Genomic DNA, 26,065 nt, shown 5'->3' on the forward strand with positions numbered 1-26,065 from the left:
TCGGAAAATGGTGCCCTTAGGGTGTGAATTTCAGGGAAAACATACTAACAAAACTAAAATAATGGTGTACTTTGTGGGAAAAAATGTATATGAAATGTCAATATAAAAGAAAGCAACAATGTATCCTGACAGATGACAGGATACATTTTTATATATATGTATATATATATATATATATATATATATATATTTATATTATATACTTTTTTATTACTAATACTTTTTGTTATTATTATTTATTAAATATGTAAAAAAATTAAATGTGAAAATGTATCCATATTTCCATATTTACAATTTACTTTTATTCATATTATTTTATAATTTGTTATTACTAATGTTTATTCATATATATATATATATATATATATATATATATATATATATATATATATATATATACACACACACACCGGCCACTTTATTAGGTACACCTTGCTAGTACCGGGTTGGACTCCCTTTTGCCTTCAGAACTGCCTTAATTCTTCGTGGCAAAGATTCAACAAGGTGTTGGAAACATTCCTCAGAGATTTTGGTCCATATTGACATGATAGCATCACGCAGTTGCTGCAGATTTGTCGGCTGCTCGTCCATGATGCGAATCTCCCATTCCACCACATCCCAAAGGTGCTCTATTGGATTGAGATCTGGTGACTGTGGAGGCCATTTGAGTAAAGTCAACTCATTGTCATGTTCAAGAAACCAGTCTGAGATGATTTGAGCTTTGTGACATGGTGCATTATCCTGCTGGAAGTAGCCATCAGAAGATGGGTACACTGTAGTCATAAAGGGATGGACATGGTCAGCAACAATACTCAGGTAGGCTGTGGCGTTTAAACGATGCTCAATTGGTACTAAGGAGCCCAAAGTGTGCCAAGAAAATATCCCCCACACCATTACACCACCACCTCCAGCCTGAACCGTTGAGACAAAGCAGGATGGATCCATGCTTTCATGTTCTTTACATCAAATTCTGACTCTACCATCTGAATGTTGCTGCAGAAATCGAGACTCATCAGACCAGGCAACGTTTCTCCAATCTTCTATTGTCTAATTTTGGTAAGCCTGTGTGAATTGTAGCCTCCGTTTCCTGTTCTTAGCTGACAGGAGCGGCACCCGGTGTGGTCTTCTGCTGCTGTAGCCCATCTGATTCTGGGTTGGACGTGTTGTGCGTTCAGAGATGGTATTCTGCATACCTTGGTTGTAACGAGTGGTTATTTGAGTTAGTGTTGCCTTTCTATCATCTCTAACCAGTCTGTCCATTCTCCTCTGACCTTTGACATCAACAAGGCATTTTCGTCACACAACTGCCGCTCGCTGGATATTTTCTCTTTTTCGGACCATTCTCTGTAAACCCTAGAGATGGCTGTGTGTGAAAATCCCAGTAGATCAGCAGTTTTTGAAATACTCAGACCAGCCCGTCTGGCACCAGCAACCATTCCACGTTCAAAGTCACATTGAGTTGCTGCCTTGTGATTGGCTGATTAACAATTTGTGTTACCAAGCAATTGAACAAGTGTACCTAATAAAGTGGCCGGTGAGTGTGTGTATATATATTTGTGTGTTCATTATTTTTTTTTAGTTTTAAAATAAATGGACAAATGTTCACATTTTTTAAATCAAAGGTTTTAATTTATATTTGTATATACTTTAATATTAGAAAAACATATTCTTGATTATTACTAACAATTAAAATGTTATTGTATGTATTAAAAATGTATTAAATTATTAAAATATATTAAATGTATAATACACAGAAAATGATTTCAAAACTTTTTTTTCTGTATTTATAGTAATATTTAAAATTTTTACAAAAGCAAAAAGTAGATTTTTCTATATAACTAATTAAAATGAAATGAAGGGGCGTTTAACACTGGATGAGTGTGTGTATTTCACCTCGGGTGAGTGTGGGTGTGTTGTTGATCTCAGCTGCCATGAAGGAAGATTCAGTCTGCCGTCGAACAGTGTCGTTCCACATCCTCCTGATACGGCTCTGAACACACACACACGCACACGCATACACACACACACACACACACACACACACACACACACACACACACACACACACACTCTCACAGGTGAGATTTAAGCCACAGGTCCACAGATTCCAGTAAGGCTGATATTTGGGACAGACACATGCGTGTGTGTTACCTGTCTTTGTGCTGGTGCATGTCGTGATTGGCTGCCTCCATAGTAGCGATTGTTGCCTCGGTGGGCGGAGCTCTTGAGGGAACCGTGGGAACCGGTGGAGGAGGCGTGGCCACAGCAGGACGACTGACGCAAACATTTGCTGTATTCTTTCTGCACCTGTTGAACACACACCGCTGCATGTGAAAGCAGGTCAGGAGGACAAACACGCGCAAGGAAATATGCAAACAGCCACACACCTTCTTCTGCAGTGCGCAGTGCAGGAGGAAGATGAACATGCCGTGCAGGGCATTGAAGGAGGTGAAGAGGTACGCCATCACCGCGCTTTTGTCGTTCATGAAGAGTAGGCCAAAGATCCACGACAGAGACACCAGTAACAGCAGCGTGACAGAGCTGAGCGTCCAGCACCTCAACACACACACACACACACACACACACACACCGTTACCAAACTAAGACTAAAACACTGAAAACATTGTAAACTGCATACACATTACTATAACTACATCTGTAAAAGAAATTAATAAAAACTAAACAGATATGTTTTAAAAAATGAATAAATATGCCTGTTAAGCTAAAATTACTACAAGTGAAGCTAAAATAAAATTAATAAAAACTAAATATTTTTTTTTTTTTAAACTAATAAAACACCTGTTAAATTAAATTACTACAGCTAAATAAAAATGAAAAGCTAGACATGCTTACAAAAACTGAAACTAATAACACACTAATTAAATTAAAAGAACTACAACTAAAACAGAAATAAAAATGAATTAAAACTAAATGCATGTTTTAAAAAACCTAATAAAACACACAATAAAATAACCCCTGTATTCTTACTTGATGTTGTCGAATCGGCTGGAGTCTGGCTTCAGGACAGTAGAGTGGCGCAGCATCCGGTGGATTGTGATAACCAGCACTGCCAGGTTCAGCTAAACACAAGAGCTCAAAGGTCAGACTGCTCTTAAGAGAGCTCAGAAGATCACAAATAAAGTTATTTTGCATTTTTAATCATTTTTAGTCAAAACATTCATACTAGGAATAAAGGGTCTAGTTGAGTACCCTGCATTGTAAGATATGTAATAGTACTTCAGAATGTGTTCTGCTCGTACGTGTATAATAGTTCGTCTGCAAACACTTAAGAATATATTTTTTAATTTAAAAAAATTTGAATAAAATTGGTTTTAAATCTAAAAAATTAAAATGAATAAGTAAATAAATACATTTTAAAAAACAATATAAAAAAAATCAAATTTTATAGGCTCTTTCCATTTGCATACATTTGTCAGTCTGGTCAAATAATTGGTCAAGATATTCACCATAATGAAAATTTTACTTAATAGTGCTTATAACATAAGTAAACATAGTTACTTATGAAAATAAACATATATACGGTATATATATATATATATATATATATATATATAGAGAGAGAGAGAGAGAGAGAGAGAGAGAGAGAGTATAATACACATATATAACACGTATTATGTATTATACACGTATTATACTGAAAATTTATAAGCTCCATCTACATACAAATGTGTATGTTAAATATGCTGTAAATAGTCTAAAGATGTCTTAAGAGTCTTACCAGAATAACAAGGGAGGCGGGGCCAATAAACGTCCAGATGAAGTAGTTATCATCCCTCAACCAGCAACTACACAAAACAAGAGAGAAATGACACACACACAAACACACCTATCCTTCATAAGAGTCCTGCATATGGAAACACTCACGCTTTGGGTCCTCCATAGCTCCTGTAGTCGATGGCTGTGGAAATAGCCACCACCAGCGTGGGGAAGCCGTACGCAGAGAGGTAGTAGTACTTACGACGAGACGTCTCACTTTCAAACACCTCCACCATCAGCACATACAGCTGCACCGTCTCCATGCAGAGCCAGCAGAACACGGACAGCAGGAAGAAGTGCAGGAGACCGGCCAGGACCGGACACATCACCTGCACATACACACACACCTAATGCATGAGTACTTCACTGCTGATGTGGACCGGTGTAGCCTGGTTTACTCTAATGTGGACTGGTGTGGTCTGGTTTAGTCTGATAAAGTCTTGTTTGGTCTGATGTGCGTTCGGTTTAGTCTAATGTGGTCTGCTGTAGCCTGGTTTACTCTGATGTGATCAGGATAGTCGGATGAGGTTTGGTTTAATCTGATATAGTCTTATTAGGTCTGATGATGTTTCATCTAATTCAGTCTGATGTAGCCTGATTTATTCTGTTGTGATCTGGTGTGGTCTGATTTATGTTGATTGTTTGGTCTAGTAAGGTTTGGTTTAGTCTGATAGGTCTTGTTTGGTCTGATGTGTGTCCGGTTTAGTCTGATATGGTCTGATGTAGTCTAGTTTACTCCTGATGATCTGATAAGGTTTGGTTTAATCTGATAAAGTCTTGTTAGGCCTTATGTGGTCTAATATAGCCTGATCTGGTGTGGTCTGATGAGGTTTGGATTAATCTGATAAAATCTTGTTAGGTCTGATGTGGTCTGGTTTAGGTGAATTTAGATTTAGACTAATTTGATCTGATTTAGTCTGATCCAGTTTGGTCTAATGCAGTATGATTCAGTCTAAGGTGGTCTGGTTTTGTTTATGTTCTAGTGTGGTCTGATGTGGTCCGATGTAATTTGGTTTTGTCTAATGTGTTCTGGTGTGGTTTGATTTAGTCTAATGTGGTATGATGTAGTCTGGTTTATTCTGATGTGTTCTGGTTTAGTATAATGTAGTCTGGTGTGATATGGTTTGCTCTGATGTGGTCTTACTCTTACTAATGTGGTCTGGTTTGGTCTAATGTGGTTTGTTGAGGTTTGGTTTGCTCTGAGGTGGTCTGGTTTAGACTGTTGCAGTATAATCCAATGAGGTCTGATTTAGTCTACTGTTTTGTCTAACATGGTCTGGTTTGCTCTGATGGTTTAGACTAATACAGTCTGGTTTAATCTGATGTAGTCTGGTTTGCTCTGATGTCGTCTGGTTTGCACTGATACAGTCTGGTTTACTCTAATGCAGTCTGATTTACTCTGATGAGGCCTGGCCCTCATGAACTCACAGGATAGTTTGTCTTGTCCATGCCAATGAGGAAGAGGAGCTGTGAGATGAAGAGCGTAAGGCACAGGTTCTTGTGGATGGTGGTGCGGTCACTCTGAAGGCCTCGCAGGCAGCAGAAGGTGGAGATGCACAGAGCCAAACACACTAGAGAGATCACCATCCCCACCCACGTGATGACAAACAGGATCAGAGCCTGAACGCCGCCGGTATACTGACACCGAGAGAACAACAGAGCATGAATGACTGACATGTGGCGTGTGAAGGGTTAACACATGTGCGTTGAGTGTTTGAGACTCACGGCGGGCTGCTGGTGGTTCATGAGCACGGCGAAGTTGGTCAGATGCGAGCAGGCACAGGTGGTGTGCGTGTTGTTGCTGTGCAGACGTCTGCAGCCATGCGACGACCACTGACCCATCATTGATCGCTCAGAGTAATTCCAGAATGAACAGTTGGGATTGAAGTGATTCTGCATCTGTCAAAATACAACCACACAGACGCCCATGAACCACTTACAGTTTATAAGAGTGTGATTATGTTCCTCAAATGTCTGAGAGCACTTGAGAAAGTTATCTTTTTTTTTTGTCACTTGTTTTGGATAATTATTATTATTGTATTTTCTTAATAAGACATTATAACTAATTAAACAGATTTTTAATTACTTTAAAATTAAACTTGCTTTTTTTCCCTAATGTACAGTCCAATTTGGGTTTGGTAGGATTTTTTTGTAATGTTTTTTAATGTCTCTTCTGCTTACCAAGGCTGCATTTGTTTGAATAAAAATACAGAACAAATTTTGAAATATTATTACAATTTAAAATAACTGTTTTCTGTGTGAATATAACTTAAAAAGTAATTGATTTCTGTAATCAAAAATGAATTTTCAGCATCATTACTCCAGTCTTCAGTGTATGCTGATTTGCTGCTCAAGAAACATTTCTGATTATTAGCAATGTTGAAAACAGTTGTGCTGCCCAATATTTTTGTGGAAACTGTGATACATTTCTATTTTTCAGGATTCACAGATTAATAGAAAGTTCAACAGAACAAGTTATTTGAAACGCTGATTTGATTTATTTAAAGGTGCCATAGAATGGGAAACTGTATTTACCTTGACATAGTTGAATAATAAGAGTTCTGTACATGTAAATTACATACAGTGAGCCTCACACACCATTGTTTCCTCATTCTTATGTAAATATTGTGCGTGTAAAAGACCACTGAAAAAGAGGCGAATCCCAACATAACACTGACTTTGACGTTACAGTCGGGAAACATTAATCTACCTGAGGGAAGACGTCTTTCATTGTAAGTTAATGTTGTTAAATAGACAGGGAAAATGTTTTAAAAACTTCTAGCGTAGGCTATTCTTAAACTTGGACCTCATTACTGAAGTACAAATCCAAGCACCAGAAGCAGCCCACACTCTCTAATTTTCTTTAACTGAAAAAATATATGCATTTTCATTAATTCAAAGGCTACATGTTTGCAATAATATTTTAGTTCCAAACTTTAAGTGCCAATGTTTAAAAAAATTATTGATTAACTGAGGTTTCGTATAGACCTTCGGTTGTTACGCTTTCAAATTTCCTGCCATTTGTGATTTCACAGTATTTTCACCTCCTAAATTACTACGCTTGTGAAGTCACATTTCTATAATGGTACAATTTACTCAGACATTTTTGAATGACATTACAATTCTTTTTAGACTAATTGTACATAAAGCAAAACAATTGTGATTATTTCTGAGGACTTTTTAACTGCAGGCAGACAGCCTACATTATGGTACAGCACAAATATCTATTTTTCTGTCGCTTATTTTCTACAAGAATACAAGAATAAACACTATTTTCTTAAAGAATATGATAAAGAATCACAATTGTCCCTTATTTTCCATTTCTGAAGTTAATTGGCAATCCTAATCAGACAAATTTAAGATTCGATCAGAACATAGAAATTTCACAGAGGCCCAAGGAAACAGGACATCATAAATCAGATTCTTGGCTCCAACTAGTCTGAAGCAAGCGAACTAACCAACTCTTTCACCAAACAGCTTGCAACATTGACACAAAAGAACACTTATTGATAATTCCAATTCAGGAAGGAGACCGTCAAATTTGGGGGCAAGTAATCAAGGCTGATGGTCAAGGAGATGGCCATCACATGCGTTCCACGTTGGAAATCACGAACTTCCTTAGACTGACTTTTCTTCCCACATACAAGACAAAAACTTAGACTGAAATTCCTTAGGAGACCTTTTAACCTCTCTCTGATCTACACAGAGAATTTCTTTTTCATATGCACCTAAAATCATCCTAAAAGGACATTTCTATGCAGAACCCCATATTATGTTTGTAACCCACACATTAGACTATCATGTTTTAATCAAATATTTTTAATCATTATTGAATAGCTGAAGGATTCATATGCGTGTTTGGTATGTATGAGTTTGAAAAATCATGCTTTAAATGTTTCTTTCAATCAATTGTTTGTCAAATGTATCATAGTCTTGTTATAGAAATCATGTTCAAAATATACTTTGCAAGAGCCTGTAAAGTTCGAACACGTGACTGATCAGATAACATGTTGATTTATTGATTGGATGGAGGAACAGAGCAACACCCCTAGCTAAGATAATTTCTAATTGGTCAAGACAAGCATGGGGATGTGTCCAGAAGCCGAGTTTAAAAACTCAGGACACCATCAAACCTTCTCTTTCTCAAATCTTCTTCCTCTTCTTCTTTTTTTGCTTCAACTTTTGGCACCACGTTTTTGACGCTGCTCTTTGAGCGTGCTCTGGCCTACGTGCCAGATGCTACCACAATGAGAATAAACACCACCTAGTCTCTTTACATCCCTTTATTCTTTTACTTTATTTTATTTTCCGTTTCATGTACTCAGTTTAAGTTTTGCTGCCAAGCCTCAACTCGAGTCTGTGACGGCCTCAAAACTTCTACCAGTCCCAACTCCACATCCTCAGCCAACCATTGGCTTCCCAAGACATCACTTCAACGACTACTGAACTCTCAGTCAATCAGCAACCTCGGGAGACCCCCTTTCTGCAAAGGCGAAGACAAAAAGGAATCCCTTAGCAACGCAAGCAAGTAACCTCCAGATTCTAACTGAATTGGTGCATTTAATATAAATGTTAGCCTCATTGAGAAACTCAAAGCGAGGGTTAAATAAGTGATTGATGGTTGTTCAGGTCTATGCAATTGAACATATTGCTGTAAACTTGGGATATCACATTTTCATTCTCTAAACTCATCCTTTCCTTACTTTCTCTCTTTCTGCAACGTGTGAATGCTTGTGTTCATGTATTAGATTAGTTTACATGTCTTATATTGATCAAATAAAGCCTTATTTATATTGAAAAGAGAAGTATCTTGTATTTTGTGCTCACAAGTTAATGTCTTAATCTGCCGATCTTGTTACTGTGCTATTAAATAGTGTTTTCACTATATTCTGGATTTTAATATCCAGTGCAGAGTTGATGTTATATGGCTTGGTCAATGAATCACTGCTGACTCAGTGATCAGCCGTAGTGAATCTGCTCAAATTCCCTATAAAATCATAAATGATTTATTTTGAGCTAAATTAAACTATTTCCCTTTAAATTACTTATTACGTTTACGTTACATAATTATCTTTTGTCTCCCATGACAGCAGCACCTTACTCAAAAAAGAGTAATTGTTGGAGATATGTAAGCAAAAAAAAAAGGATAAAAAATAAAAACAATATAAAACAAAAACAAAAACAAAACAAGTCCCACTCTGGCCCTGGCTCAAACATAAGGTTGGATGCCTAATCTCTCCATCGTTCATGCCGTGAAACAGCCAATCAGAGCTGAGCTCAACATTATTATTCATGACCCTTCCAAATAAGGTAATAACAGACCGTTTCATTCTAGGGACAAATCCCAGGGTTGTAAATGGACATGTAAAACCGTTTCTGGAGATGTTTTGCCCTTACTTAAGCCACACACCTTCTCTGTAGATATCAGAGAACAATTTAACATATTGTATCAATGCATTCTATGGCACCTTTAATTTATTTGAAGTCTTTCATAACATCATACATGCCTTTTCTGACACTTTTGATCAGTTTAATGTGTCCTTGATTAACAGAAGTATTAATTTCTTAAAAAAAAAAAAAATCTAAGTTTTGAACTATAGTGTATTTTATTAGATATACATTTTTGGTTCTACATTTTATATATCCTGGACTTTATTGGCATCGGCCAACTATTACAATCAGATATCTTTGTATATTGTTTTAGATATCATTATATTCATGTTTCAAATGTACTAAACTGTTACCCATCAAAACTCTCAACTGCAGATCGAGTTCGAAACAATAGATTTCTAATAGGCAGTCGTGGCCTAATGGATAGAGAGTTGGACTTGTAACGTGAAGGTCGTGGGTTTGAGTCTCAGGTCTGGCAGGGATTGTAGGTGGGGGAGTGAATGTAATGTCCAATGTCACTTTTGGACATTGGAAACCGCTACACCAACCTGCTTCAGGACACTTTATCCACGAATCCTGCGTGGCCTCTGGAGATTCTTCGGAATGCGGAGACGAACAATAACCCCCCGAGGCGACGGATCAAGAAACACCGCGGGAAGCGCGCTGGAATTCGAGTCAGACTCAGGAAAAGGGCTCACAGTCCTCCTCTCCCAAGCATTCTCCTTGCTAATGTCCAATCCTTGGAGAATAAGATGGACGATCTTAGAGCCAGGATTAGTTTCCAACGGGACATAAGGGACTGCAACATCCTTTGTTTGTCAGAAACGTGGCTTTCGTCCTCGGTCCCGGACATTGCTGTAATGCCGAGTGATAACTTCTCTGTCTTTCGGACGGACAGAACAGCAGAGGCCGGTAAATCCAGGGGTGGAGGAGTGTGTTTCATGATCAACAAGAAATGGTGTGATCCCAGGAATATCTCCATTCTGTCGCGTTCCTGCTCGCCTCATCTGGAACATCTTTCCATTATTTGCCACCCATTTTATCTGCCCCGGGAGTTTTCATCGATCATTGTTACTGCTGTGTACATTCCACCACAGGTGGACACCGGCTTGGCTTTGTCTAAGCTTCACGATGTGCTCAGCGGCTACATCAACAAACATCCTGACGCTGCCTTTATCATCGCGGGGGACTTTAACAAAGCCAACCTCAGACAGGTCATGCCGAACTTCCACCAACACGTATCCTGCCCAACTAGAGGACCGAACACACTGGATCATTGCTACACTCAGTTCAAGGATGCCTACAAAGCCCGCTCACTACTGGCTTTTGGCAAATCGGACCATGCCACCATTTTTCTAACACCGGAATACAAACAAAGGCTCGTTCAGGAACCTCCGGTGCAGAGAGTAGTGACGCGCTGGTCCTCCCACTCAGAGACTATGCTGCAGGCGGCGCTTGATGACGTCGACTGGGACATGTTCCGGGCGAGTTCTTCTGACGTCAGCGAGTTCACGGATGTAGCATTAAGTTTTGTAAACACGTTAACCGAGCAAGCTACAGAAACAATAACGATAAGGACATTCTCCAATCAGAAACCGTGGGTGAACAGAACAATCCGTGCCGCGGTTAACACACGCACTGCCGCTTACAATGAGGCTCTTCTGTCTGGGAATACGAGCGAGTACAAAGCATCGTGCTATGCTCTCCGACGCGCAGTAAGAGCCGCCAAACACAGATACAGAGAGAGAATTGAGTCTCATTTCCAGCTCAACGACTCTCGACGGATGTGGCAGGGACTGAGGACCATCTGTGACTTCGGAAACAAATCCTCCGCGGAGGTGAGAGCAGATGCGTTGCTGGCCGACGAGTTAAACATCTTCTACAGCCGCTTCGATGGCAACGGCGGCGGCGCGTCAGGAAGCAGCAGGCAGAGCAGCGATGATCCTGTAATCACCGTGTCGGAGGATGAGGTTCGGAGGGCGTTAAAGAGAGTGAACGTCAGGAAAGCAGCCGGTCCTGATGGGATAACCGGCCATGTTCTGAGGTCCTGCGCCGATCAGCTCGCTGGTTTGTTCACTTCCATTTTTAATGAGTCCCTTGCTACCTCCGTGGTTCCCACTTCATTCAAAAAATCCATTATTATCCCTGTGCCAAAGAACAATAAACCCTCTTGCCTGAATGACTATCGCCCAGTTGCCCTCACATCTATAGTCATGAAGGTTTTTGAGAGACTTGTAAAGAGCCACATCTGCTCCTCCATCTCTGATACTTTGGACCCTCTTCAGTTTGCCTATCGCCCAAATAGATCCACGGACGATGCCATTTCTCACGTTCTCCACTCTTCCCTCACACACTTGGACAGCAACAATGGGAATTATGTAAGGCTGCTATTCATCGACTATAGCTCAGCTTTCAACACTATAGTCCCCATCAAGCTAGCTTCTAAACTCATGGACCTCGGCCTAAACACCTCACTCTGTGACTGGATTCAAGACTTCCTCACCGGCAGACCTCAAGTGGTGAAAGTTGGCCAGTTCACCTCAAACTCCATCACTCTGAACATAGGAGCCCCACAGGGCTGTGTCCTGAGTCCCCTGCTCTACTCTCTCTACACGCATGACTGCGTGTCCTCTCACAGCTCCACATCTATTGTCAAATTCGCTGATGACACTGTGGTTCTGGGCCTCATCTCCAACAACGATGAGACCGCATACTTGGATGAGGTAGAGAGACTCACATCATGGTGCCAGGACAACTGTCTCTCACTGAATGTGAGCAAAACTAAAGAGCTGATCATGGACTTTAGGAAGAGACAGCAGCGGCCCTACACTCCTCTTATGATCAGTGGGACCCCTGTGGAGAGGGTGAGTAGCTTCAAGTACCTCGGTGTAAACATCTCCGAGAACCTGACTTGGACTACACACATCCAAACACAGGTTAAGAAAGCCAGGCAAAGACTGTACCATCTGCGACAGCTGAGGAAATTCAGGGTCTCACCAGCAATCCTGAAAACTTTCTATTCAGGGACCATAGAAAGTGTATTGACTCAGTGCATCTCAGTGTGGTATGGAAACAGCTCCAATCAGGACTGCAAAGCACTACAGAGAGTTGTGCGCTTAGCTGAGCGCATCTCAGGGTCTGCTCTCCCCTCTCTGCAGGACATCTACCTCAAACGCTGCAAAAACAGAGCTGTTAAATCATCAAGGACTCAAATCACCCTGGTAACCGACTATTCACTTTGCTTCCATCTGGTAAGCGCTTCCGTAGCCTGATGGCAAAAACTGAGAGACTTAGGAGGAGCTTCTTCCCCCAGGCCATCAGGCTCCTAAACTCTAACTCTGTGTCATAATATCACTTGACTCCATGTAATATCACCATATCAATAAGTTATTCATATTTTTTCTCCATGTAAATATCATGTATCAATAAGCTATTCATAAATTTCTCTACCTCATATTGCTGCTATTCAAATACCCTGTACAACTTTTTGCACATAATTTTTTGAACATTCCTCTCATTACTATTTGTCAATAACATACTGACCTGCACATTTATATTTATCTTATCTTATCTTATTTTATCTTATCTTTTATTTTATTTTATGTTTGTACTTTTTCTTAATATTTGTATTCTTTATAATTGCACTGTCCTTGGAGCGGACCTGACCTACATTTCACTGCTGGTTATACTCTGTATAATTGTGTATGTGACAAATAAAACTCTTGAATCTTGAAGGCACCGAACCCCCAACTGCTCCCCGGGTGTATGTTCACTACTGTGTGTACACTTGGATGGGTTAAATGCAGAGCACAAATTCCGAGTATGGGTTGCCACGCACCACTTCCCTTTCCCTTTCCTTTCCCCTGATATCAGCAAATGATGGCCAAAGCAAATGTCCCCACAAGGTCAGTAAAACCTGAAACTTTTGACAACGTGGGGAGCAGCCTGCGGTCCCCATGAGTGGGAAAAATGATAAAAAATAGTAAATTATGTTTATGTGAAAGTGTAAGAATGCAAACAGGTTTTCTGTAAGGGGTAGGTTTAGAGTTAAGGGATAGAAAATATATTTTGGTCAGTATAAAAGCAATAGAATCCTATGGAAAGTCCCCAAAATTCACAGAAACAAACGTGTGTGTGTGTGTGTGTGTGTGTGTGTGTGTGTTTGCACCTGCAGGTGTCTCAGCGTGAACTCGACGGGTTTGGTCAGAAAGACGCGGCTGGACTCTTTGTTCATGGAGGCAGAGATGATGTGGGAGTTGACGGCCAGACTGTGTCCTCCTGACTTCAGCTCACCGTCCGTCTTCAGCGTGGCGTTTTGAGTGGAGAGGAATGAGCCCAGGTTCTTATAGAGCGTGAAAACCACCTTCACCTGACCTGATGGGCACACACACACACGTGTCAGATCTACACGACACGCTCGGCTCCGATCGATCCCACACAGCTCTCGAAATAACCCGCATCATCACACACACACACACCGGTGTCCATGGTGACTGTTGCCATGGCAACGGCGAGAGAACCGGCCTGGATGCGTGTTCCGTGGAGAAACCTCGTGAAGAGTGTGAGAACTGAGACAGACAGACGAAGAGAGAGAGAGAGAGACTGACCGTTGCGGCTGTACTGTTTGATGGTGGATTCTGACACGTGGATGGTGCTGTCGCTGTCGTACGAGTTCGGGAAGGACAGATCCTTCAGCTCCATCTCTGTGTTGAGCACATACACCTCCAGATCTGAAACACACACACACACGTTTGCTCTTTAAATACAACAAGCATAAAATATAACACATTAACTTACATGCAAATGAATAAAAAACATCCAAAATTTGGTAACACTACAATAAGGGTAACAATATTGTTGATATTAGTTATGCATGTGAAAAACATAGTGACAATGTTATCAGTATATGTGGAAATTAAGATTAACCAAAAGTAATAAATTCTATAAAAAACCAATAAGTTATATAAAATTGATTTGATGCACTTGAACACATTTTCAGAATTAGATTTTGTTCCATGTGTAAATTATCTTGTACATTTAAATATTTAATAATTTATTTATACATAAAATCCTACTGAGGTGTTATGTAAACAAAGCCATTAGCAGTCTTTGTATAATTGATTTAATTATGATAATGATAATAATGATTTAAAACAGTTAAGGAATTTAACTTTCAAAAGTAACAATAATTCTGCCAAAAAAAACTGTTACAGTGTTACTTTGTTCATCTTTTTTTTTAAAGAAAATTAATACTTATATTCATCAAGGATGCATTACATTGATCAAAAGTAAAGGCACATATAATGTTGAAAATATTTTAAATAAAGGCTGTCCTTTTGAACTTTCTATTCATCTGTGAATCCTGAAAAATAAAATGTATCAGTTTCCACAGAAATATTGTGCAGCACAACATTGACAATAATCAGAAATGTTTGTTGAGCAGTAAATCAGTATATTAGAATGATTTCTGAAGATCATGTGACACTGAAGACTGGAGTAATGATGCTGAAAATACAGCGCTGCATCACAGAAATACATTACAGTTTAACACATATTCACACAGAAAACAGCTGCTTTAACTTGTAATAATATTTCACTGTTTTACTGTATTTTTGATCAAACAAATGCAGCCTTGGTTCCTGATCGTACCGACGTTGGATGCACGGTCACTGAAGTGACCCCCGTACAGGTTGTTGGCCAGAAGAAACGCTCCTTTCTCCATGACGTCCAGCAGCATGGTGGCGGTGTGTGACTGTTCTGTGACGTTCATGTCCTGCCACGACTCCAGCGCATCCAAACGCAACAGGTTATCCACCGTCAGCACCACCGCCTGACAAACACACACACACACACATATAAGCGCCGAACACAGACACACGTGTGTTTGTATGACTGTGTGCTGCATGACTACCTGAATAAACGCTCGACAGGTCCGCTCTCTCTTCTGAAGCTAAAAGAGACCAAGAAACTGTGTTAACTCTGACAGTTGTTTGTGTGTGTGTGTGTGTGTGAGAGAGTGTTTTTGTGACAAATGAGGACACAAATTTGTATAATGACAAGGAGAAGGTGATTTATGAGGACATTGCCCCATGTCCCCATTTTCCAAATCGCTTATAAATCATACAGAGTGAGTTTTTTTGAGAAAGTAACAATGCATAAAGTTCCCTGTAAGGGTAGGGCTTGGTGTAGGGTTGTTTTAGGGCAATAGCACATACAGTTTGTACAGCATAAAAAGCCTATGGCATGTCCTCAAAAACAAATGTGTGTGTGTGTGTACAACACCTTGTTGTAGTTGCGTGTGGCTGACTCCTTGTTTCCGGGTCGCAGTGCCTGCAGCTGTGAGTCCAGGATGTCCAGCAGCTGCTCCATCAGACGCACAGAGGAAGTGACATCACCAGCGTAGACCCTCCCCCGTGTGTGATTGACAAGTACAGCAGCGATATGTGCTGCGTTCTCCCCACTCTTAATCTACAGAGATAATAGAGACATCAAATATCTGTTCATCCATCTGTCCATCTATCTATCTGTCTGTCTGTCTATCTATCTATCGTTTTATCTGCCATTCTGTCAACCTGTCTTCCGTCCTATATCCAGTTTGACTGTCAGTGCTTCTGTATCCATGGGTGCGTCTCAATCAGCTCCCTTGTTCAGTAGTCAGGGAACTGATCAGGGAGTTGGCCATTTAAGGGCTTTCTCAATTGCGAAATCCTTCCAGTGCACTGGAGCGTTCGCTCCCTGAAAAATCCCACAATGCACCGCGAATTCTAGGGGGTATCGGTGGTCACTATGCTCCTTTACCGGAATTAACACCACATTTCTGAAGCGCAAAACATAAACCACACAAGCCAATTTGATAAATATGACACGCGATAGAAGATGTGAGAAGACACTGTTTTATTAGTATATTTCAATATAAACACACATCGCTAGACAGGTAATGAACACATCTCATTTACATTTATAATTAATATTAGGCTGAAATATTGTAAGCACATGTAACAGAACAATGTCTTTAAAGAGAATAAAAAAATAATATCAAAATGAGATTGGTCCTGCGTGTTGTTGATTAACTCTAGCGATGACGTTCCACTATGTTGTCCGTATGTAATCATGACACTGGAATTCGAGTGATCACTGTCCCAACATGCAGTGAGTTGTGTACACAATCTACTGATTCACAAGCTCGGGAGCTGATTGAGACACACCCCATTTTTCCTTCTGAGAACCCCTGACCTCTGACCTTCGACTGACCTTTTGAGCGACCTGGTTGACCCAGGGCGAGGTGCAATTGCTGAGGTCGGGGCCTCTGGGGTTCCAGACCACGTCATCAGCCATACACTGATACGACGCGATACCTGAATGATGCACAGAGAGCAGGAGAAATGAGTAAAGCTGCCAAAAAGAAAACAATTTGAATCAGGTGACGCCGTAGGAAAAGGAAACCCTGATAAGAGGGATTCCTGTAGAAATAGTCAAATCATAACAAAACAAAACACCATCAAGCCGAGTTAGTCAGATCTTCAGTGAAAGCTAAACCTTTGGAGAGACTATTGTGCAGTTGTGAAGAAACATCTGACCTAATAACACAAGACACGTCAGTGGAAAGCACCGCAAACAGGAACATAACACTCAGAAAACATTCTGACCCATACAAGGCGTACATGAAGGGTGTGGTGATTTTTCTGCTGACATTCAACAGTTCATTCAGGATGCCGAAGCTGACAGATTCACGCACACTTATTTTGATCAACATTAAGATTTTAAGTTGGAAACATTTCAGATTGGTCATTATTTAATTTAGTATTTTAACCGCTTTCTGCAGTTCTTAAAAATGTCTCATTTCTGAGGTCCTGCTGCATAACAAATGGAGTATTATAAGTAAAAAAATTCATGTAATCTCTCAATTCATTTGAGTTTATGAAAACTGCATGTGCAATAATTATAATATAACTTTAAAACGGCATTTAAATTCACTTTAGATGTTTTCCTCTGCAGGAGTGTGGCTTTAAAGCTAGCATTAGCATATGACCTTCAAGTGCCTTGATGTAATCTGTGTGATCAAGTCAAAACACTGATGGTAATGACTGTTAGAATCACTGCTTGCCTCTGATAATAATGCTAAATACATTTAAAAACTATATTAAAAACTGATACATTTTGTATCTGGGGGCTTCATACAAATGACTACGACAAAGATTATGAAAAACAGAAGCCATCAAACGCCTCACGACTATCCAGAGGCGAGTTCACTGAGAGTTCAGCAGCGTGCATGAATATATTATACAAAGCCATACACTAGAGATGCGATACTAGAGTAAAAAGATGTCATCAAATGTAAAATAAGACTACTTAAGTGAACACAAAGAAAAAAAATTTTAAAACTTCAAATATAAAGCATCGACATGTTTATCAGCTCGTCATCACCTACAGTCTTTTGTTATGGCCATTAAACAGCCGACCAATGTTGCTTCCGTTTACATGCTGCTAAAAACATTTAGAAATGAAAGGAAATCCTTTTTTAACAGCTTACTGCTTATCTTAATGAAGAAACATATCAGATTGTTTGAAAAGCTATATTTCCACCATAGCTGGCTTGACCGCAGCTGAAACACAGCCACTGAATTGTTTATTTTAGCACTGACTCATCTGTACTCTGACCACACACATGAAACCCCCCCAAAACACCAGCCAACACAAGCCCCTACTGACCGAGCGATCCTTTGGGACATGGCCTCTCCACCGTTTCTCCTCGATGAGTCGAGGGCCACTGGACCCCGCGGGTCACCCGGCCCTCACACATGGGTGTGCGTGGCCCCTGCGGCCGGCGGGGGGGCCTGACAGTCACCGGGACCGTGGCTGTGATGGGCCGCCCCACCGGAGCCCTGTTTATAGCCCCCACCGGGTGGAAGGTGACAGATGGGACAGAAGTGGGGCTGAAGCCCATGGACACGGTGGTGGAGAGCGCACTCGGAGGAGTGGTGGAGAGAAGAGGCGTCGAGAGAGGGTCTGAAAGGAGATAAATAGACAAGGATACAATGAGGTTAAACAGAGAGCAAATGTGATGGGAATCATGGGATGCTCTTCTGATTCCAGTTCCTTAAAGATTTTGATCCCTAATGATTTGAGGAAGACAGCATATGCAACGTGACATCATATAATTTTATGTACAACACCCACATTTACAGATGAATGTAGATATTTCAGAACCATTCACAGATGCGAGCATCATAAAAATCTAATTGTTCTGTAATTTTACAGTTTTTCTCAGTCGCTTTGGTGCTTTTCTTGAATCGTCCTTAATATTTGCAAAGGAGAATGTGCATTCCTCAAAACAATTTGTACAAACAGCACCACACAATGGGTTTCCTACAAAAGCCTGTAATTTACTCAAAATCTTCAGTTCATCTCTCAAAAGTATTTATGTCTATGAACATACTGTATCAGTGCCATCAGAATGAAACGTCCTTGTGTCATTGTTCACAAACAAGATAGTCAAAATGTTTAGTCATGTTGTCAATATAACACTACATTGGTAGTATTACCTGATGTAAACTATGGCAACAGTTTGGATGACAGTTACTGTACTGAAATGCAGAAGGCTACGCTTATGTATGCCATATATCCATTTCAAAAGTACAAATTTACAAGTCTCCTGCTACCCAATTTTTTGAAAATATCTTAAACTTTGCTCAGATTTGCAATCTAAAGTCACAAAATTCACTTAAGATCAACTGCTTCACAAATTTTTAAAATGTGAAAATTTGGAGGAGATATCATCTCAAACAATGCTCAGATCTGCCAAGACTTGAAATGTAAAGTCAAAGATCTCAATATAAACATTTCTCATAAAATACCATGAAAATCTAAGATCAGGGCTGTTTCTCCATTTTTTTCTCTTGAGAAAAAATGAGATTTGGAAGAGATCTAAACAACATCTCAAACTGTGCTTGGATTTGCCAAGGTTTGCAATCTCAAGTCAGAGATCTCAATGTGAATTCATACATTTCTCATCAAATTCTCAAAAGATCAAATTATCTAAAAAATCTCCTGATTTAATGATATTTGGAAGAGATCTCAACCTCATCTCATAATGTGCTCCATTTTGGCAAGATACCAAAGTCTGTGCTCAAAAGTCTCAGTATGAACTCAGATATTTTTCATCAAAGATCAAATGATCTGAGCTGCTCCTCAACATTCATTTCACAGCTATAAACTCTACTGTATGACAAAAATTGACTTATTTGGGTATGATTTTATTTTTAGAGAAACAACTGAGACAAAGTTGATACTTCCAGTCAAACTCATGAGCTTTGAAAGAGAAACATCTGAGCAATGAACATACTCATGCTTTATGGCAACTACTGACTCATTTGGCTCAAGATGATACTCAACATATAACAAGTCTCCTGACCAATGAAAGAGCAACCTGTGAGGTATACACATAGGAAAAGGAGATCAGAGTGGCAAAGAGGAATTATTCTGACAAGCTCAGGAACAAATTCTCTTCCAGTGATCCTGCTTCAGTGTGGTAAGGATTGAAGGACATTACCAGCTACAAAACACACCCCCCCCCCCCCCCCCCCCCCCCCCAGCACTCTGGAGAATCAACACCTGGCAGACGACTTAAACGAGTTCTTTTGTCGTTTGGAACGATCACCCCACACCCGCCCAGAACACCTCTCCACACAACCATTCACACCTCCAGCAACCCCTCTCTCCCCCACACCTACAATTCAAATCAGCGAAGATGATGTGTGCCAGGTCTTCAGGAAGAACAAAAGAAGGAAAGCAGCTGGTCCAGATGGTGTGTCACCAGCCTGCCTAAAAATCTGTGCTGATCAGCTGGCCCCCATCTTCACACAGATCTTCAATAGATCACTGGAGCTGTGTGAAGTCCCCTCATGCTTCAAACGCTCCACCATCATCCCCGTCCCAAAGAAACCCAAAATTACTGGACTTAATGACTACAGACCTGTGGCTCTAACGTCTGTAGCCATGAAATCATTTGAAAGACTGGTTTTGGCTCATCTGAAGGACATCGCTGGTCCCTTACTGGACCCCCTGCAGTTTGCCTACAGAGCAAACAGGTCTGTGGATGATGCAGTCAACATGGGACTGCACTTCATCCTGCAGCATCTGGACAGACCAGGGACTTATGTGAGGATCCTGTTTGTGGACTTCAGCTCTGCTTTTAACACCATTATCCCGGAAACCCTTCAAAATAAACTAACTCAGCTCTCCGTCCCCCCACCATCAACAGCTTCCTGACAGACAGACAGCAGTTAGTAAAGCTTGGCAAATTCACATCCAGCACTCGAACCATCAGCACTGGAGCTCCTCAGGGCTGCGTTCTCTCCCCACTGCTCTTCTCCCTCTACACCAACGACTGCACATCTAAAGACCCCTCTGTCAAGCTCCTGAAGTTCGCAGACGACACCACACTGATCGGACTCATCCAGGACGGTGACGAGTCTGCTTACAGACAGGAGGTTAAGGAGCTGACTGTCTGGTGCAGTCTCAACAACCTGGAGCTTAACACGCTCAAAACAGTGGAGATGATCGTGGACTTCAGGAAAAAACCTCCCTGCTCTCCCCCCACTCACCATCATGAACAGCACCGTGACTGCAGTGGAGTCATTCAGATTCCTGGGCACCACCAGCTCTCAGGACCTGAAGTGGGATATTCACATTGACTCCATTGTCAGGAAGGCCCAGCAGAGGCTGTACTTTCTTCGCCAGCTGAGGAAGTTCAACCTGCCACAGGACTTACTGAAACAGTTCTACTCTGCCATCATTGAATCCATCCTCTGCACTTCAATAACTGTCTGGTTCAGCTCAGCTACCAAATCTGACCTCAGAAGACTACGGAGGGTAGTCCGGACTGCTGAGCGAATCATTGGTACAACCCTCCCTACTCTCCAAGAACTGTACTTATCCAACATACGTGGCCAATAAAGCTCATTCTGATTCTGATTCTGATCAAAATGCTGACCTGTGGTGGGCTGCGGCGGGCTGAACTCCAGCGGGTACCGCAGGACGATGTAGTTGTTCCAGACGTACAGCTGGTTGTCTCTGGGGTTGTAGCTGATGGAGGAGATGTGCTGGTATGGGTTGGGGAACGGGATCCTCACCGGCTCCTCGCGGTTACTCCGCGTGTCGTAGGCGTACAGGATCAGGTCTCCGCCCACCTCGCTGTCGTCATCCTGGTACACGGAACGAACGGCGTACAAGATGCCACATGCCACAAACGCATCCGACGCCATCCGCTTCTCAAAGCTCGTCTGCCACGTCCCCTCAAACCGCAGCGTGTACGGGTTCACCTGAGATAGCCAATCAGATTATGGAACGATTGGAAAGCAGCCAATCAGAGTAATGCAGCAAGACGTAAACAGCAAGTTCATTTAAAAACACTGTATCGAACTTTCTCACCTGGCTAACAACTAGGCGTCCACTGTTGGCTTCAGTGGCATATATGACCCAGAGCCCATGTTCGTCCACAGCTAGGTCGATGTCAGATTTCCCACCCCAGCGGTACGGTGACGTGTCGTGATAGTTGGCGGTAGCAATAATAGCTTCGCCGCTCTTGATGCGAGTTCGCAGGTCATATTTTACAATGTTGCGTGTGCGTTCCTTATTGTAGAACACAGCTCCGTCATACACGACGAAACCGGTGCCATCCACTCGACTTGGCAACCTACGTTACACAGAAAAGTTGCAATAAATAACAATACAATTAATAACATTCATACAGCGTTCAACTTATTGCCCCCCATTTAACACAGCAACACACTAGGAACTCTGACTCTGTGACACCCCCCCCCCACCGACCAACAAACTGTGACCGGCACCTGTCACTTGTGCAGCATTGGCTGATCACTACCCATCCAACATTGACTGCAAATTACCTCTTCGGATAGTCTGACAAAAATCTATCCGAACAGTCACTTCGACTTGTCACTTTAACAGACTGATAAGCTCTTCTTGCACTACAAATATATCTACACAGTGTTGTTTTTATTTAACTGGTTTTGCACTCTATCTGCCATGCGCCTTATGCCACTTTATCGATCTAATTCTTATTTTTTTCTACAATATCCTCATTTGTATATTTGTATAGTTGTATGTACATATGTTTAAACTGTATTTATCTGTATCTGAATGTGTTTAATGTTAACTGTATGCACCAAGGGTCTGAGAGTAATGCAATTTCAATTCTCTGTATGTATGTACTGTACATGTGGAAGAATTGACAATAAAGCTGACTTGACTTGACTTATTAGCTTATAAATGCAAACTCACTTATAGGTGGTGGTGACTCTGTTTTGGATGTAGTCATCCCAGGAAGCATATTCATACAGCATATCTGTACGATAGGGTGTCCAGGGCATCACATACAGTCTATCGCCCGCTTGCAGAGGGTCTTTACACCACGCCCCCGACTGATGCTCCGCCTCCCGCACGGAACTGGGCTCCAGCACTCGCATTAATGTTCCAGGACAAACAAAAACTAGAGATGGAGAAAGAGAGAGCGATAATAGTGATGAGCAGGAGTAGAGGATGAAGTGTATTAGACTAATACAGAATAGATCTAATGAACAGATCTATTCTACACACACACACACACACACAAACACACGTCTTACACTACCTATTGCTGTATCATGAGTGCCTGTGTGTGTGAGAAAGAGAAATTTCATTCTCAAAAGATGAAAATACAATGTCATTATAAGAGTGTGTGCAAGCAAAGATAGACAGACAGACAGACAGACAGACAGATAGATAGATAGATAGATAGATAGATAGATAGATAGATAGATGTGTTTGTTTGTTTGCTGTCATAAACTGATTTGCTACATTTCAGTTCTGGTTAGAATTTTTGAGGTAGAATCATGAGAGAGGGGGCGGGGCTACAGGAACCTTTGGAGCCAACGAGATGCGGGTTAGTTCACACAGAGGACAGGGATTGGCTGGGAGAGCTGTCAATCACGTCACACCCACACACTCAGGTCAAGCACTTCAGGAACACAGCATGTGCACACAGTTACTAAAAGAGAAGGAGTAGTTTTCTTTATAAACGCTAAATTAGCAACAACAGGTCGGTCCTGAGGGAAGCAAAGGGATGAACAGAGACGTGTGTGTCATTTGGATCTGAGGATAAATGAGCTTCAAACAGCAAGCAAATCAAAAGGGAGAGCAGAAAACAAGTGTGTGCAAGTGTGTGTGAGAGAGAAAGAAAGACAAGAGAGAGAGAAGAGAGAGAGAGGAGGTTCTTCCTGGTGTTTGTAAGGTGTGTGAACAAGGAGGAAAATGAAGGAGCTGCATCAAACTAGAGCACATCACAAGGGCAAGGGAGAAAAGAGAGAGACAGAAAGAGAGAGAGAAAGGAAGACAAGATGAGGAGAGACAGGAGAGAGAAACTGCGGCGTTAACATGGTCTTTACCTTTTTGGTCCACTTCTATTCAAGCGTTGAAATAGAGAAGGGGAGAGAGGTATAAATGAAGAGAGAGAGAGCGAGAGAGAGAGAAAGAAAGACAGAAAGAGAGAGAGACAGGCAGAAGGTGCACAGAAGAGAGAAAAAGAGAAATTTCAGTTCAACAGCAGAGTCTTCTGTTTCTTTTCAAGCTTAAAGGTCAAGTGAAATTTATTAGACATGAGACAGAAGGAGAAACACATAAGGGAGTAAGACAAAAGAGAGGGGAGAGACGAAAATATTGCAACAGAGAGAGAGAGAGAGAAATGAGAGAGGGAAAGCGAGAGAGAGAGAGAGAGAGAGAGAGAGAGTGATGGTATGGTAGGGTAAGGGACAGGAACTAGCTACACCTCAATTAAACACCACCAATTGCTGGTGTGATGGATTTAATCATCTGAATGTTCATTAGGCGTTCTTCTATCTGCCCTCGATCACTCTGTCCACTCTCCATCCCTCCCTCCACCCGCCCCCACCCAAACAAACCCCACACATTAAGCACGGCCGCTGCGGGAAACACAGATTATTAGACAGTCACATTCATAAGGGCCTATTCACACCGCAGCCGGAAATGACACGCTCATCAGCTAAATCAATTCATCTGCTTCCCTCGTTCCTTCAGGACCGTGAGCAAACATGCTTTCGCTCGGCCGATGCAGTCGTGAGAGCTGTTGTTGTGCAGCGCAGCAAAATAAACAGTGTTATTCTGCTGCAGATCACGGATGGCAGCTGATCAATGTGCTTTTATTGAACAAATGTGTGCTTTTATTATGTTGTTACCACTTTAAAAATCATTAATGGTCTATGAAAGGCACTGACGATTTTGCTGTTTTCTGAACACATTTTTCCACATATTGTGCATATTTTAGTACTATTATTTAGTTAGTAATTGAATTTTGGGCTCTAATGTTAATTGTAACCTTATAGTTATGTAAAAGGGCTTCTTATAGTTTAGAGCAGAATCTGGGGCTCTGGGGAGGAGAGACCCCCCCCACATGATTGTAAAGCGCTTTGGCTGTATATACACAATAAAGCACTATATAAATGCATCATTCATCATTCATTCATTCATCTTTATCCCTAAGAAAATTTTAATTTTAATAGAATTTATTTAAAGGAAAAGTTAAAAAAATAAAAAATAAAAAAGTCATACTATTGTGTACTATTACAACCCTAATATTTTTTTTTTTTTTTTTTTAATATCTCACTTTCAGTGTAGTTATTTCCAGTCTAGTTTTAGTTTTAGTCATTTTATTTAAATTTTTGCTTATGTTTTAGTCATTTTATTGTGTTTTTGTTGGTTTCATTAATTACTTGTTTTAAGTTTCTGTTTAGTTTTTATCTTACTTTTAGTTTAGATTTTTCAGTTTTAGTCATTTTGTAATTTGTCCATTTTATTAATGTTTTATTATTTTATTAATTTATTATAATTTTTTTCAACTTAAATTAAAATAAAAAAATGCTTGGAATTATCTACTAAAAATATAACTGATAGTTTGCTTATATTTCATTTTACTTCACTTAACATTTTTTTCATCTCACGTTAAATGTTTTTTTAATAGTTTTAGTTTCAGTTTAGTTAAGGATAATAGACCGATTGTGTGCAACAACAGCCTCTAGCTGTGAATATATTCATCAAATATTGCAGCCTCTTATACCTCGTAGCTCAATTAAACACCAAATAATGTGAATTTCCTAAGAGGAAGTCCTGGGCTGATGTTCGCTGTCGGCGGAGCTTGTATTTGCGTTTGTCTGTCGCTGTGAATAGGCCTCTACAAGCGAGAGAAAGTCCAACACAAACAGTTTCCTCCAGAGGTTCAGCAGCACCACAAACAATCTGGTCCCTTCAGACGGAGGAAACTCTTCCAAACACACACACACACACACACACACACACACACACACACACGTGCGCATGACCGTGACGTGATGATCCTGTATAAAGGGAGAAATGAAAGCATCAGTGTGCAGCGCTCAGCAAACCACCGTGTACGAGGAACCTAAAAAATGGCGTCTGTAATTTTGCACCGGCAATCAAGATTTCATCACACTTCATTCTGCAATGAGGAAAGAGCAGCGTTCCACGATGCCCTGCAAACAGAAGAAGGGAATCAGTGAATGAGGGGGGAATAAGTGAGTCTGTTAGCTGCACATCGCGCTGCACTGAAAGAGCAAACAAAGACTCCAGCGCCGCCCTGCAGGAGGAGACAGAAAACACACCCCAGCCCAACAGCACTACACCCACCGGAGGAGTGGAGAGAGGAGCGACTGAGGGAGGAAGAACACAAACACAGGGAGGAGGTGAAGACAGGAGTGATGACAGGAGAGAAGCCTGGCTTATACTTTCTGACTCTTCATTAGAGCAGATGTGTCTGTACAACTGAGGCAGCAGAAAACTACTGCGAATAATGCTGAAGACACACACTTTC

General features: G+C 41.0%; 2 protein-coding genes across 2 annotated transcripts in view; both read right to left on the reverse strand.

The window, feature by feature from the left end:
• The window catches only part of LOC306872949 (uncharacterized protein), an 819,728-nt gene that overhangs the window by 348,611 nt on the left and 445,052 nt on the right, over nt 1-26,065 (reverse strand). The gene's annotated exons all lie outside the window — the stretch shown is intronic.
• The window catches only part of LOC306872870 (adhesion G protein-coupled receptor L1-like), a 41,911-nt gene that overhangs the window by 3,150 nt on the left and 12,696 nt on the right, over nt 1-26,065 (reverse strand). Inside the window, exons 5-23 of the mRNA XM_079421756.1 lie at nt 23,610-23,624; nt 22,468-22,675; nt 21,598-21,862; nt 21,161-21,488; nt 17,878-18,174; nt 16,420-16,523; nt 15,451-15,636; nt 15,080-15,118; nt 14,818-14,998; nt 13,776-13,898; nt 13,337-13,542; nt 5,503-5,676; nt 5,206-5,415; nt 3,886-4,106; nt 3,740-3,806; nt 2,989-3,080; nt 2,388-2,556; nt 2,152-2,307; nt 1,894-1,990 (exon numbers count right to left, since the gene is read on the reverse strand). Of these exons, the coding sequence (XP_079277882.1) occupies nt 1,894-1,990; nt 2,152-2,307; nt 2,388-2,556; nt 2,989-3,080; nt 3,740-3,806; nt 3,886-4,106; nt 5,206-5,415; nt 5,503-5,676; nt 13,337-13,542; nt 13,776-13,898; nt 14,818-14,998; nt 15,080-15,118; nt 15,451-15,636; nt 16,420-16,523; nt 17,878-18,174; nt 21,161-21,488; nt 21,598-21,862; nt 22,468-22,675; nt 23,610-23,624 (3,138 nt within the window). The remainder of the gene's footprint in view (nt 1-1,893; nt 1,991-2,151; nt 2,308-2,387; nt 2,557-2,988; nt 3,081-3,739; nt 3,807-3,885; nt 4,107-5,205; nt 5,416-5,502; nt 5,677-13,336; nt 13,543-13,775; nt 13,899-14,817; nt 14,999-15,079; nt 15,119-15,450; nt 15,637-16,419; nt 16,524-17,877; nt 18,175-21,160; nt 21,489-21,597; nt 21,863-22,467; nt 22,676-23,609; nt 23,625-26,065) is intronic.

Source organism: Barbus barbus (genome assembly GCF_936440315.1).
Source record: "Barbus barbus genome assembly, chromosome: 7".
Taxonomy (NCBI): domain Eukaryota; kingdom Metazoa; phylum Chordata; class Actinopteri; order Cypriniformes; family Cyprinidae; genus Barbus; species Barbus barbus.